General features: G+C 33.5%; 4 protein-coding genes across 5 annotated transcripts; 2 read left to right on the forward strand and 2 right to left on the reverse strand.

Annotated features, from left to right (window-relative positions):
* Nucleotides 1–3,568: 3,568 nt before the first annotated feature.
* LOC143430138 (uncharacterized) lies at nt 3,569–4,424 on the reverse strand. The gene is made up of 4 exons (XM_076906139.1): nt 4,318–4,424; nt 3,995–4,221; nt 3,797–3,848; nt 3,569–3,719 (listed from the first exon to the last, which is right to left on the reverse strand). Exons 1-4 carry the CDS (start codon nt 4,422–4,424, stop codon nt 3,569–3,571), a joined length of 537 nt encoding a protein of 178 aa, XP_076762254.1.
* Nucleotides 4,425–5,176: 752 nt separating this feature from the next.
* On the forward strand, nt 5,177–9,408 carry LOC143430330 (ribosomal protein S6 kinase-like 1). Of its 2 annotated transcripts, none has more exons than XM_076906523.1 (7): nt 5,177–5,577; nt 5,665–6,801; nt 6,922–7,055; nt 7,128–8,286; nt 8,366–8,461; nt 8,539–8,625; nt 9,276–9,408. In XM_076906523.1, the coding sequence occupies exons 1-7, from the start codon at nt 5,482–5,484 to the stop codon at nt 9,303–9,305; spliced, it is 2,739 nt and encodes a 912-aa protein (XP_076762638.1). In that variant the 5' UTR covers nt 5,177–5,481; the 3' UTR covers nt 9,306–9,408. The 2 variants fall into 2 exon arrangements, with proteins under 2 accessions (XP_076762638.1, XP_076762639.1); XM_076906524.1 differs by lacking the exon at nt 9,276–9,408 and adding an exon at nt 8,901–8,943.
* Nucleotides 9,061–13,574, reverse strand: Smc2 (structural maintenance of chromosomes 2). The gene is made up of 8 exons (XM_076906521.1): nt 13,312–13,574; nt 12,644–13,066; nt 12,291–12,569; nt 11,443–12,216; nt 10,762–11,349; nt 10,084–10,705; nt 9,762–10,015; nt 9,061–9,672 (listed from the first exon to the last, which is right to left on the reverse strand). Exons 1-8 carry the CDS (start codon nt 13,477–13,479, stop codon nt 9,247–9,249), a joined length of 3,534 nt encoding a protein of 1,177 aa, XP_076762636.1. The 5' UTR covers nt 13,480–13,574; the 3' UTR covers nt 9,061–9,246.
* A 294-nt stretch (nt 13,575–13,868) lies between these two features.
* On the forward strand, nt 13,869–14,820 carry LOC143430356 (mediator of RNA polymerase II transcription subunit 29-like). Its single transcript, XM_076906588.1, has one exon. The coding sequence runs from the start codon at nt 14,137–14,139 to the stop codon at nt 14,713–14,715; it is 579 nt and encodes a 192-aa protein (XP_076762703.1). The 5' UTR covers nt 13,869–14,136; the 3' UTR covers nt 14,716–14,820.
* The last annotated feature ends 493 nt before the right edge of the window (nt 14,821–15,313 follow it).

Below are 15,313 nucleotides of genomic sequence, written 5' to 3' on the forward strand. Positions count from 1 at the left end.
GAAAACATATTTTTTCAATAACAGTTTTGTAGAAAAACCTTTATTTTTTTGTTTTCTTTTTTTTTTTTTTTTTGCCAACCGATTCCTCGCGAACGGAAAGGGGAAAGTAGAACCAATCGTTGCACGTTTATTCGTAGAACCGTGACGTGTTTTATCCCCGCAGGGGAAGAGGATACGGATAAAGTTGAACGGTGTGAAAGCAAACTGTTAGTTTAAATTACGCCACGTACTATTAACTTTATATTGTCGCGCGACGTTAAACGAGAAACGTAATCCCCGAAGATACCGGTATAAAGCAGGAGACAGATCGAAGTGGATCTGGCACGCCTTTTTTCAGTGCAGCTCTGCTCGATTCCCTGGAAAGTAATGGCGACAATGAATAAGGGTACATCGGACAATGAAGAACCGGAGGTTGTCCCTTTCGCCGGCACCTATTTGCCAGATTGTGCAGCTTTTGTCCACTCGAATCAATCAGCTAACAAGTTTCTGCTCCCTTATCCATTCGCGCCGTCGAATCGATGAAGTTGCAAAAAAAGATTTAACGTCAGCTCCCGGCTGAAAGGTCGTTCCTTTATCGATTACGAATGGGCCAAAAAAAAAAAAAGAAGAGGAGAGGGAAAAAACGGGCAGGGGGTGAGGGAGAAAAAGGAGGGAAAGAAACGGAAGGCAGAAATAAAAGAAATGGAAGAGGTAAAAAGGAACAAAGTCTTTCATGACCGATGGAATTCGTTAAGACCGAGGGGGTGCATGAAGAGAGCAACATAAAACGCTATATATATATATATATAGTTGAGAATATCGTGTCAATATTTGCGAGGCGCGTTCGCGAAAAACCCCTTCAGACAAAAATGACGTCAGACTTCTTGCCTGGCTACGAGAATTTAATATCGGACGTGTCCTAGATCCTCCGAGGCCAAGAAACTACCACCACGTTCTGTCGAGAGATTACTCAGCCATATGCGTTACGTTTCTTTGTATATACCGGAAAGGGAACCGTCGACGATTTAGCGAGGGACTCGACTCTAGTCGAGAGAGGAAGCTCTGAACAATCAAGGAAGATTCCTCTCGAAAGATTCCGTAATTTATCGCGCTCGTGATTATGTCACATCTCGGAAAATGATCTTTTCGACGGATCTGTCGATAGTTGGCATTTTATTGCGGAATAGGACGCGTACAAGTGGTAAGACAACCCCGGGTGTCTCAGCTCGGCTGTAGCAGAGTTATTTAGCGAGCAGTTTAAGGCGTAGGCTTAAGAGCAAGGATTTTAAGTAGTCTACTTCAAGGAAGCAAGTTCTGAGTGGCTCTTACTTTAAAGTGCCCGCGAGTTTAGTTGTACCCTACATCGTAGGATCTACTTAGCCTTCATGGGGGCGTGAATTAGCGCGAAATAAACATGTAAATTCCAAGATATTTTGCGCGCGTAGGAACAGCAGAATTTCCCGGCGACAGAATTATCGAGTAAAATGTAACGAGCGTCGAAAATCAAAAATGCAAAAATATCATTTCATCTCCGCCGTTGACTGTTATATTTTACTCGTGATCTGACAACAATCAATTTAATAACTGCACGAAATACAAATTTTATCAACGTTATGAAGTTAATCTACATTTGTTATCTCACCGAATTCAGTTCGTTTAAAAACCTATTCGTTCGTTCGCGTGCTTTCCACCCCCCGCCCCCCTAAAAAATGAAATTCTCCGGTAATTCGATGAAACAAACTCTGATAGATTTATCGATAAAAATGGAAAACGCGAGTTCTATTATTCGAACCAAACAACGGAATGAGATTCAAATTTCGTTAATCACGCCGCTCGAAAAGTTTCACCGAAAAGCTTTTCGAACTAAAATATGAACGACGGTGACGCAAAAATATTTATGTCCACGTCTCCCGCCCGTTCATTATAAATTTTCACTTCGCTCAACCTTCCCCCTTACCGGATACATTTTATTGCTCTTCGCCCGTTTATTCTCTTATTTTTTCCAATTCCCGGGCGTAACTTCGTGGGGCGCGTGAAAATCAAACGCGTCTACACGAGCAATTAGAGTGAATAAACGAATTCCTATTAGGATGTAGTAATTAAAATCGCGCGACAGAACAGTGAGGTACGTTCTTGTCAGCCGGCTAACGAGTCCCCTTACTTTTCTTATTACACCACTATCTAATTTACCTGCGATATTCGCGGGCTTTTCTCACGTACCGTTACGCGTTAGCGTCAGCGAATCTCTTCGTGGGAATTTCTGCTCGAACAGATTCGCGTTAATAAACGACGACGATTCGAACGAGGAGCCTGATGCGTGCTACGCGATCTTATTTTCTCCGCTTCCTGTAGAACAGCGGAATAGAATTTAATATCCATCGTGGTCAGAGATAGATCACCAGTTTTCACTTCTGAGACGCAAAGCAAACGAGTCGTGTTCATTAAGTGTATGAAGTATTAAGTGTAAGAATGTATTACGAGTTTAAATTCAGGCAAATGAACTTCGATGTTAAGCACAGCAGAATGTCAATGTTGGTTTAAGGAATTCAAAAAAGATGATTTTGACATGACGAGTGGAGATTGGGGTAGTAACCATGTTAAAGTGAACGAGTCGGACGTTGAAACGAAGTAAATTAAAAAATAAAACTTAGACAGTAGCACCTTCTTGTGAAGTACCATCCCGTAGCGTTCAACAGCCTCGTATATTACCTCTAAACTGATAAATCGTAAATAATTTAAATAAGCTAGATTACTAATAAATTGAATCGTACGTATTACGTGCGTTTTATTGTAATTCATTTGATATTTCCCGCTGTAGAAGTAAGAGAGAGAAGGATATATAAGAAAGCTATAAGAAAGAGTGAGACAGATGTTACCTACTCTACTCGAGGACTCCTAGCGCCATCTCTGTGAAAAGTGCTCAAACTGGTCGCTCAGCGGTACCGACAGCGAAGTAAACTACTGAGAACTACTAGCGCCCTCTATGCGGAAAGTACTGAAACTAATTACCGACCTAGTTTCAGCAGCCTTCCAAGAGATGGCGCTAGTAGTTCTCAGTGGTTTACTTCGCTGTCGGTACCGCTGTGCGACCAGTTTGAGCACTTTTCACAGAGATGGCGCCACGGGTTCTAGAGTAGGGTCCGTATCGTCTATCTCACTCTTTCTTATAGCGTTCTTATATGTCTTTTTCTCTCTTACTTCTAAAGCGGGAAATATCAAATAAATTACGATAACACTATTGAAATATACATCCCGACAACGCAACTTTGTCACAGTAAGAGCACTGTAATGTCAGTTGCGCCGCGTGACATTATATATTTACTACATATTGTACAGTTAGAACAGGAAAAGAGCTTTTAAACCTTTATTGTTTATCATCATATTACATATCATTTTTATGACGACTTAAAAAAATATATATATGACTTTCAGTAACTATAATTGTTGGCTAACAACAAGTAAAATGTCTGTCAATACTTAATATATTTTAATTAGTACGGAAACACAGTTTCCCCGTTAACAACAGAAAAACGCAACACAAGTAACATCACAAACGAGCATAGTTTGGAATAATGAAAGCTTCAATTTCTCAAAGCGTAGACATAAGAATCGTAAAATCGGTCGAACAATTACAAATTACATATAAAACAGCACGTACTGCTAAATCTTGTATAAAATACATGTCTTTTCTTAACTTTGTTAGCTTAACACCACAATCCTTTAAGCGCTCTTCAAGATACCTGCATATAATAGGGTACAGTAAGTATAATTCTGTAACTGATCAAAATTTGTTTATTTCATTATACACTTTACGTACCTTAATCTTTGATTTTGTTTGAACTCAATCCAATGTTGTACTGTCAATTGTTCTAAAAATATTTGAATATTCTTATGTTGTCAATATAAGTCTAATCCTGATCTTAACATCATTTCATTCTCTATTGCAAGTCTTCAGTTTCATGTTTAATTTACTTTTGGAAAGATGAAACAATAACAGAATTTTCATCTAGCTTACCTTCTAGTTTTCTTATATTTGTTTCTTGTTTTTGTTTGTCCTTTTGTAATATTTTATTTATTGTCTCATAAGTCCTGATGACATTTTCTTTTGATTTAAGTAGACGATCTATGTTATCCACTTTTTTTTCCAATGAGCTTGAATCTTCACTATTAGCAAAGTTAAAATATATCTTGCGAAGTTGATTATTCTTAACACTTTGTCTACATTCTGGACAAGTTTTAGAACTGTATGAAATAATTTATAAACAATTAAATATTTTCTTATGTATTCTTTTTTATATAAAAAATTGGTTTAAAGCAAAAACAAAATACACTTCATACCTTTCCAGCCATTGTTGTAAACAATCAGAATGGTAAACGTGCCCACATCTTGTAGAAAGAATGTTAGATATTGACGAATCGACGCATATTGCGCAAATAGTGGCCATTCCGTACGAAAACGATAGAAAAATAAATGTTAGAGTTCTCACAATATAAACTATTTACAGTATTCACCACATTGCGATCGTCTGCTTAACGACTCGTACTTCGAATCCCCTTTTTCAGCTTGACCGTTCGTTAGCAGATACCTTCGAATAGCCACGTAAACAAATGATAATATCCCAGACAACACAGCCAGTCACATAACACCTAGAAAAAGCACCTATACCTAGTATCACCAGGACTACACACGTGCAATTGCACCAGAAGAATTTTCTCAGCAGTGATGTAGGGTAAACATTTTTATAGATATATATCTGTAAAAAAAAAAGTAAAGTCTTGGGATATGAAGCAGATAATGTTATCACAATATTGGATATGATATTGGAATTGAAAATTGACAAATATTGGATATGAAATAGATAATATTATCACGATAACAAGTACCTTATTCCTGCGCTTAATAGTAGTGTTTTCCAGAATGCAACTACATTAGCAACGTTTCGTATTTTGGAAATATATATGTAACATGTATAGATTAACTGGACATCAATCCCTATTCGTGTCTGTTTATTCTTAAATCCATGACGTGCCGTCGCACGCGCAGTACCGCTACGATACATACTGTGGTACCACTCAGGTGGCGAAAGAGAGCGGACTCAAGAGAATTAATCGCGTTCTTCTCCAAGTTTAATCGCAATACATAAATAGTGAGACAAGATATCATAATAGTATTACAGTGTTTGAATTGTGCTTCCTGTATTTCGAATACTGCAACGAGGGCAGCCCAAAATCCATCGTTCTTTCATCATGACTTAAAGAACTGACGAGGACACATGTGTCGTAAATAATCAGCTGCAACGATAATTTTTCGTTGCGTCAATAAATGCAAGTGCATACAGGTGCAGCAGAGAATTGAGAATTAATCAGTCGCGATATACATGCCTCGTAAACGGAGAAAAAAGCCAGATACGTGAAAGTACGATGACAGAAATGCGTAAATTAAAACGATAAAGCGATCAATTTCGTCGGGCCTTCTGGTTTCACAATTATAGTGTACAAACAATGGCACCTACCAGAGACAAGTGGGTGAGGCGTTTTATTATTCCAGAAACGACACGACATAAGAAGGGCTTCACTATTTACAAGGTCACGTCTGTGGTATGATATCAAACGGGAATATAATAATTCCTTAATTAATTAATACTTCGCAAAGTAGATATGTTTTTATTTTCATGTTTTCTTTAGGTATTTTTAAAGAGCTCTCACGAAGAAATTTCCAAAGTATCCGTATGGAAGCGTTACAATGATTTCAAAAAGCTTCACACAGAGTTGAGTGTGTTGTACTCTCAGTCAAAAATTAAAGAAACTTACCCATCGTTTCCAAAACCAAAATTCTTTGGCAGATTCGAAGCCGAAGTTATAGAAGAAAGAAGAGACTGTGCGTTAAAACTTTTGGAATTTATAGGAAAGCATTCGTACTTGTACTCTAGCGATATTTTCATAAAATTCTTTGAAACTAGTCACGCCGATTATTGTTTAAACGATTGCTCTCAATCTCTTAGTTCCGATACATCGGCGGAAGAAGAGCGCCAGATTTATATGAATTCTCTATCTAATAACGATACTGTCTCTCAAAGTATTCTTCAACCAGAAAGTATTCAAAGTTCGTTAACAAATTTATCTGTTTCTAAGAACGAAGTAAAGCAATCTCAAGGAGCATCAGAATCTGTAGTACGAACTTTACAACAAAATGACTTCAGTTACAAAGCTGAGAATGAAAAGATGTCCATGACAAAAAACAAGGGGATATGCCATAATTTACTGATAGAAGATAATGATCACAATAAAATTACATTTAATTTAGAGGATAATCAATTGATTTGTAACAAAAATAACAATTGTTACAAAGATACAAATTATAATCTTAAGAACGAGAATAATTCAACAATTGTACAAACATCAAGTACTAATACTATTGAAAATTTGAATTCTTCAATGAATCCTCACGATGGTTCTGACCTACCACAATCGTGGCCAGATTCATCGCAGTATATTTTAGTTGCTGCTGCACATATGAGCGCAGCGTTTAAACACGAAGATCTTATGGAGTACGAAGAAGCATTTACTCAGTATAAAATGGGAATCTCTAGTCTACGATCCGGTGTCGAATCTGATTCAAATAAACTAAGGGCAGAAATAATTAAAGGAAAGATATCGAAATATTTAGAACGTGCTGAAAAGCTTTATAACAGATATTTAAATTGTAATATTTCGTTGATGAACAAACCAATATCAGAGCTTCAATATTATAAAGTATTAAAAATTATAGAGTCAGTGATGCTTGTAAAAGATGTTCGTCAAAACTGCCTCTATATTGTAAAAGTATGAACAATTTAAAAATGCAATTTATAGTATAGATAAAAACAGAACACAATCATTTAATTTTTAATTTAGTATAAAACATTAATCGAATTTAAATAAAAGTGCTCTTAACAATTTCAGGCTATGGAAAAGTTATCTTCAAATAAGGAAAGTATAAGCAACTATGTATTACGTGGTGAGATACCGTACATGGTCCGTTTACATGCATGCGTTGAAACAGAAACAAGCATATTCCTAATTTTACAGCATTTGAGGTATGTATCGGAGGTAAAAGTATTACTTAATAAGATTTATTAAAGAATAATCAGTTTTTAATTCCATTATAGCCGTGGAAAATTATGGGATTTTATAACATCACATTACAATTCTACTGATAATAAAAATTGTGATAAAGTGATTACAAAGAATGATGTTGAAAACGCAGTAGATGGTAATGGCATTGTTTTAAGTGGAAACGATATACAGAATGAAATTTTAGGCACTAAGCTCAAAGAAAACTTAAATGTTATAAGTACAAATACCAAAGTACAAATGGAGATACATCCGATTACGGTAGAAGAGAAATATGAAAAATATACCGATGTGTCTACTACACAATTATTAGAAAAAGCGCAGATATTATTGCAATCGGTTAATGCAACCCTAAAGGAAAGTAATACCGTTGCCAACCGATTACGCGAAGCTGATGTAATAAATCATCACGATAGTACTTCGTTATTAAATTTGAAAAACAGTATGTACCAGTCGAAAATTTATAACAAAGTATCAGTGGATATTAGTGATATATCATTAGAAATTGACGGTATAAAGAAAAATGTTAAAAATGAACTAATACCTGAAAGAAATGTGATAACTTCTAACTATTTGTCTCAAAGCAACATCGCAAATTCGAGGAGTCAGTGTAGTAGCACAAATTCATCTCCAAGCAATAGTTTCAGAGATTTTAATTTCGAAGAAAAAAAATCATCAAGTTCTTCAACGGATAGTATAAAAACGGATGATCTGCATTTTACAATAGAACATAAAAACAGTGAAGAAAATCATAGTTTTACAAAAAGATATAAAATCGAAATTCACGACCAAGTGGAAACAAATAATTGTTGCATATCAAATGATCAACAGATACAATATAATACACTTTTGATCGACTCAGCAAGGAGCAGCAATACAGATACCGAAGAAGAGCTTTGGACAATACCAGAAAATGTAATTCGTCTTTGGACAGCTGAAATACTTTTGGCGCTAGAAGCATTACACCAACAAGAAGTTATCATTTTTGACCTGAAACCTGATAATATATTGCTGGATGATAATGGGCACGTACGATTAACGTATATTATACCTCGTCACGATATAGATTTATTAAAATATAAATATCCGTATTCATCTCCCGAATTATGCACATTTTCGCCTATGATTCCGCTTACTCCAGCCACAGATATCTGGAGTTTCGGCGTTATATTATACGAGCTACTAGTAGGCAATGTATGTAAAAATAAAAGTAAAATTTTCCGCGAAATAGTATAATACAAAACATCTAATACATAATTATTTTACATTACAGAAATTTGAAACAAGGCACCCGGGTACATTTCAATCACATTCCGTAATTAACATTCCCAACAAAATTTCCGAAAATGCAAAATCATTGCTTGTTAATGTAAGTTTTTATATATAGCAGTCTATATGTAAGTAAACTGTAAGTCTTAAATATATGTAATAATTGCATATTTGCAGATGCTAAAATACGAACCAAATGAAAGGATGACAATACCTGAGATAAAACAACACCTATTCTTTAGAGATATTAATTGGTCTAGTTTGGTAAACACACTTTAAGACCATAAAAAAAATATCCTTCTTATTAAACTTTTATAGAATACACATAGAGATATTAAACAAAAATTCTTTATAATATTGGACTCCTTGCCTTATACATATAAACTTTCTATGATTTTTTTCGTTAAAAAAGATATGCATAATTAGATTACAATTTTGTAAGACATTTATGTACTTAAAATAGATATATATTACATTCAATTGACAAATGCTTTACAATTAATACATAAAATATAAAATGTTTTATAAATATTTTGCAGTGACAAAGTTAACACAGGATGTGCACTACTTTTTTCCGACAAAACACAAAAGTAGGATACGCTAATATCGTTTGGTAAATAAAAGTAGAAGCATCCTGTATGTACAGGTACATATTTCTATATTTTCTTAAGGAATCCAATTATTCAGAATTTTTTTTAATAATAAAAGCAGCATTAAAGATGCACATTTAAAATGTAATTTATAAAAAGTATTCTATTATTGTACAGGGGAGTATTATTTAAAAAAAGAAAGATATTTATTAAATATGAAATTACTTATTGTAGGTAAAAAAATGTTTATTTATACAAACAGACTTATGTAAACTGAGAAATGTACGATACACATTTACTTAATTCTTTTTTTTTCACTTCTAGATATTGTTGACATTCCATCAACAAACCTAGTTGTAAATATAACGTTAGCATTGTTGAACATTCCTTCCTTTAATGACACAACAATAAACTGTGAATGTTTAAAATGTTTTTTTAACATGGTACCAATATTCTCAGTATGTGAAATATCCAACGCGGCATCAACTTCATCCAATATATAAAGCGGAGCAGGTTTAAATAAAAGCATAGCCAGAATTAAAGATAAAGCAACCAACGATCTTTGTCCTCCAGATAATTCTCCCAAGGATTCTTTCCAAATTCCAGAAAATCCAATTTTTACTTCCAATCCTTCGGTGACTGTTTGATTTTCAGGAGGTTGTAGCTTTGCATTTGCCCCTGGCAATAAGCTACTAAAAATTGATCCAAAATCTTTGTTTACCTAGAATTGCAAAATAATTGAACAACGTATAAAAATTGAATGTTTTTAATTGCTTTAACTACTTGGATGTTCTAATTAAACGACCATACTTGTTCCCAAGCTTTCGTTAATGTTTGTTTCTTCTTATCATCTAAATGCTTAATTGTTTCTAATATTTTTCCTTTGTCATTCTCAACTATTTTTTTCTTCTTAATCATATCATTATATTGTTCTTCCTCTTTGTCCAAAAGGCTAATAGCACGTGTATTGATACTTCGACTTAATTTTTCACGCGAAGATTGTAACTGATGTACTCTCTGTTCCATTTCGGCAGGTTTATTAACACTGAAGTCGTAAATGCCACCTACAAAATGTATTTCATGTTTAAAAATAAGATTTAAAAACTTCAGGTGCAAGCAAAATTCACATTACCTGTTTTTCCAAAATAAACCTTGTCTTGTTCGATCCATTCATACTTTCGTATAAGTTCGGAAACTTTCTCTTTACAATCTGTAGCTATATCTTTAATCGAATTTACTTCATGATTTAACTTTTTAATTTCCAATTCTGCTTCTTTACTTTGTTTTATGATATCTTCCTTTCGCGTGACAAGTTTTTGCACGTGGGCGTTTTGTTTATTAATAATGTCCTTCTCTTCTTTTATATTAGCCTGTATCTGTTTTACATTACTTTGTGCTTCATTTAATTCTTCTTCTAATTTTTTTCTTTTTTCTTCCAATGTCTTCAACTTTTCTTCAACCATTAACAACTGTTCTTTTCCAGCTTCTACACTGTTTTGCAATTCTTTTATTTCCAATTCAAGCGTCTCTGCTTCTTGTTGACGTTGTTGCCAGTTTTTGCGACTATTTTCAGCTATCGTTTTTAATTTTTCTATTTCATTTTCAGCTTCCTTTAATTGTTTTTCACGAATATTAGTGGCATCTTTCAATTGGTGTTCTAATTCTTGTGCATGTTTAGCACTTTCTTTTTCCTTTTTTGTTGCTATTGTCATTGTTCGCATAAGTTCCTCAATAGTTTTCTCCAAGACAGTAATCTAAAAAATATACATTAATCAATATCTTTTTTTTTTAATATATCAAGTTTACATACCTCCTCCTTTATTTTATAATATTCCGTTTGTTGTAATTTTTGTTTCACCATATCAATTTCATAATTTCGTAAATCAAAAGTTTGCTTCAATGAAGCATACCGCTCAGCAATACTACTTATATTCGTCAAAGTGATTTCAATATTCTGAAGAGCTCGTTGTTTGCTATCTAGTTCGTTTTGAGCAACTTTTAATTCGTCCAATTTTAAAAGAATTGATCCAGTTCTTAACGGCGCACCGCCAGACAAAGTACCAGCAGGGTCAACTACATCACCTTCTAAGGTAACGCACTTCCTCATTATTTTTTCGTGAAATGCTATTTTTTTAGCTATTTCAATATCTCTACAAATGAAGATTTGTCCAAAAATCCATGTCATAGCACCTATAGTCTCTGCTGGAAAATCTATAAGAGACAGTGCTGGTTGAACGTTCTCTGCACCACAAATTTCTTGCGCCAAACGAATCAATCTATTATCCATAGGTTTTCCAGCTACTTTATTTAAAGGGATGATGGTAACACGTCTTTGTAATTGACCACGTTGAAGTAATTTTTTGCTAGTAGTTTCTGTATCTACTATTAGATTGTACAACTGAAATTTCAAGAGTTAATTGAATATAAGATATAATATTAAATATAAGACATTGGATATAATACCGTTATATAAAAAAAAGTTATTAAATACCTTCCCACCAGCAGCAATTTCCAAAGCATATGCTGCTTTTTTATCTTTTATCGTGATTAATTTGCATACCACTCCTTTCACAGATTTGTGATTAAAGTTAGGTTCAGGTGTTTGATAATCAAATCTAGTTTGAGGATATCTCGATTCAAACCGATCTAATTCATCCTCCAATACTTTTATGTCATTCCTTAATGTATGCTTTTGTTGTCTAAGTTCTTCTACGGATCCATCCATGTAATTCAATTTCTTCAATTCGTTTTCTAAATTATTCACTTCTTTTTCTTTATCTTCAAGATCTTTAACATATTTTTTGTATACATCCCCAGTATCTTTTAGCTCTACTTTTTTGTTCATCAGTTGCTCTCTATTATGATTCAATGACATTTCACATTGCTTAAGTTGCGTTTGTGCTTCTGTTACACTTTGTTTAGCGCTTATTAATTGCTGCTCTAGTGTCGCGTTTTCACCATCTTTACTTTCTAATAAACCAGAGCTGATTTTCTGATATTTCTCTTGTGCAAGTAATACTGCTCTACAATCTTGTTCGTCGTTCTCTTTTAGAGTTTTAAAAAGTGCTTCAACTTCAGCAAATTCTTTTTGCTTTAACATAAAGGCATTTTCATCATCCACAATATTAAGATTTATTTGTTTTATTGCTTTCTTAGTGGCTTTGATATCTTCTTTACTGCTGTTAACTTCAGCTGTTAATTTGAACTGCTGTTTTTCAGTTTCCTTTAATTGCTTTAATAAAGATTCTAATTGACTTCCTGCTTCCTTAAAAATAAAATCAAACACTTGAAGAAATATGAAAAATGTAATAATTCGTTTTTTTCAATTAAAGTACCTACCTCGTCTCTTTTCTTAGCTATTTCATCCAATTCTTTTTCTATATTTTTAAGCTCCTCTGCACCAGCGGTAATAGAGCTTGTCCTCTCCTCTATTTTACTTTTAATAACATGTACGTTCTCTTGTGCTTTCTCACTTTCATTCAAAGCTGTAACATATTTCCATGCCAAATAAATTCTTTTACAATGTTCTAATTCTCTATCTATACGTTGATATTCAACATACTGCGTTTTTTCTTCTCTAAGTTTGGCTAACTTTGGACCTATCTCTTCCTTTAAAACCTGGAATGTATACTAATAGTATTAATAATTTTATTTATTAATGTTAATGTACATCAATTGAAGTTAACTCATACATCGTTTATCTCTTTTAGTTTACTGTCCTTCTTCTCTATTGTTTTCAAAGCAGTTTCTCTCTTAGTCTCATACATTCGAGTACCCGCTGCTTCTTCTATCATAGATAAAATTTCCATAGGTTTCATATTCAAAACTTTTGTGATTCTTCCTTGCATTATCAAAAAATGCGGATTATTTACATTCAATTGAACAGAACAAAACATGTCTTGGACACGTTTGTTAGGTACATTAGATCCATTGATCAGGTATTTATTTTTGCCACCGATTACAACTAGCCTTGTGACTGTTATCTCCTCGTGATGTTCATAACCCATCGGGGATGAACTTCTATCTCTATTGTCAAATGTGATAGTCACACTGGCTTTCTTTACACCTGCTTGGCCAGATTTATAAACTAAATCTTGCAACGAAGTTGCACGTACCTAAAACGAAAAAACTATTATATATTTGTGTTCTTGTTAATACTCGAAATGTAGAATTCGAGGAATGTCACATAAAAATTGAAGTATAAATGTATTGTGGGAGAAAATATCATCACATTATAATTGCAGACAAACCATATCACATTGTTTTCAATGAAACTGTGATTGTATCAAACAGCAAAAACATATTAAGATTGAAATTCAAATGTTTCGACAATAAGAGTACATAAAGAATAGTGTTATACCTGCCCAAGGTTTGTAATACCCAAAACAAAGCATATTGCATCAAGAACATTCGATTTCCCGCTACCATTAAATCCTGTGATCGCATTGAATTCTTTATCAAAACCATTTATTTCGATTCTTTTCCCATACGATTTAAATCCTTCTAACACCATTGACTTTATATACATATTGAACTCAGGTTAAATAAAAAGATGTCAATTTAATTGTATTTAATACAATAAACAAAACTGCAAATTCAAATTGCGGCAAATGACCGGTATGATACATTATTTACAAGGATCAGCAAAGATATAGAGAGCGAGCGAGTATCAAATAATAGAAATTCGTTTTCAATGGAGGCTTAAGTTCGTTAAAAATTATAATTTTACGTAAATTTATTGGTACCGAATAATTCTTAACTTTCGATTAAATTATTTCAAAATATCATAAACGTGATAAATCTTTACAAAATGCTACTAAAATTTCTAGGAAAGATCATTCTACATGATCTAGAGATATTTAGGATACCTATTCCAACGCGCATACGTAACAGTTTGAGGAACTAACATCTCAGTCTAATTATTATCTAATTTTAGTTGAGAAGGAATCTACGATAAAGCATGTTCAGACATTGGATGAATTTTTGTTTGTTTTGTATATATTTTGCAAAAAAATAAGTACAAAAGTTACAAAAGGAATAACTTTTCGAAGACTTGAGATAAGGAATTTCATAAAATCTCGTTAAAATTAAGTGTAACGCAAATGTTTTAATATATAAGGTTATTGAAAAAGCATAACTAAATAAATAAAAGTCTAGATTGCATTACTGCATCGTCGGGAGCACTATGAATATTCCTCCAATTCAGCAACCAGGAACCATTGGGGTAGGGCAAATAACGCAGCCTGTAAACCCTCAACTCCCTCAGAATCCACAGCAATCGCAACAACCGCAGGTTCAACAGCAACAGCAACAACAACAACAACAACAGCAAACAAAAGAGACACTTGATAATATTACTAAAGTTAAATCATTGATCGGACCATTGAGAGAATCACTAGCCATAGCTCTTAAAACTGCAGCACACACGTTACATCAGAACAGTTTGGTAGATGTTGGATCTTTGAAAGGAATTGATCAACCTGATCATCGCTTCAATAAAAATATGGAAGAATTCTATTCCATTTGTGATCAGATAGAATTACACTTGAAAACTTCTATAGAATGCTTATCGCAAAACTCTAGTTCTGTAAGATATTTTCCAGTATCTGTGATTCCAACACGTACCGACACTGTTGGAGCTCAAGAGGGGCCTGCTTTAACATATCCTCAGTTTTTGATGACCGTCAGAGCTCAGGTTGCATATGCTCGCGAAGTTCACGATACTTTAGTATCCGCTGCTCAATCGATAGCATCTGGCGAATAAATTCTTTTTTACAGAAGAATGTACAAAAAAGGTTGTAACAAAAGTAATCGTATTTCGCTGTTAGTTTATTTAAGAAGTCCAATTTTTTTATATATTTTATTAGTTTAATAAGATTCTGATATCTGTACATTATATTTGAAAATATTTTGAAAGTAATGTAATAAATGTATAAAGAAATATTAATTGCTTACTTATCAATACTTTTAAATTTATATATTTTCAGTTGTAAATCTACGAATTTTGACAAAGTGTCTAATTCAACTTTGATTTGTTGATGCGGATTATTACAAAAATATTATTTCAGCGGAAAGAAATTATAATAACATTTACATAACTTGCATAAACTATTATTAATGATCACAGTGAAGAAAGATGTTGGTAATTATAAGAGGTGATGTCAAAACATTTGCATGACAGAAAAGACTATCGTATATCATGAAATTTTAATGCCCCTGCCCATTACTAGGTTCAATTCTGTAAAGCTCATAGATTTGTCCTACACAACTTCTATTACGTTCCACATCCAATCGGTTATAAATATTAAAACATGATTCATAACACGTGCATGTGAACGTCAATAATGAAGATGTATTCACTA

This window comes from Xylocopa sonorina, chromosome 13, assembly GCF_050948175.1.
Source record: "Xylocopa sonorina isolate GNS202 chromosome 13, iyXylSono1_principal, whole genome shotgun sequence".
Taxonomy (NCBI): Eukaryota; Metazoa; Arthropoda; class Insecta; order Hymenoptera; family Apidae; genus Xylocopa; species Xylocopa sonorina.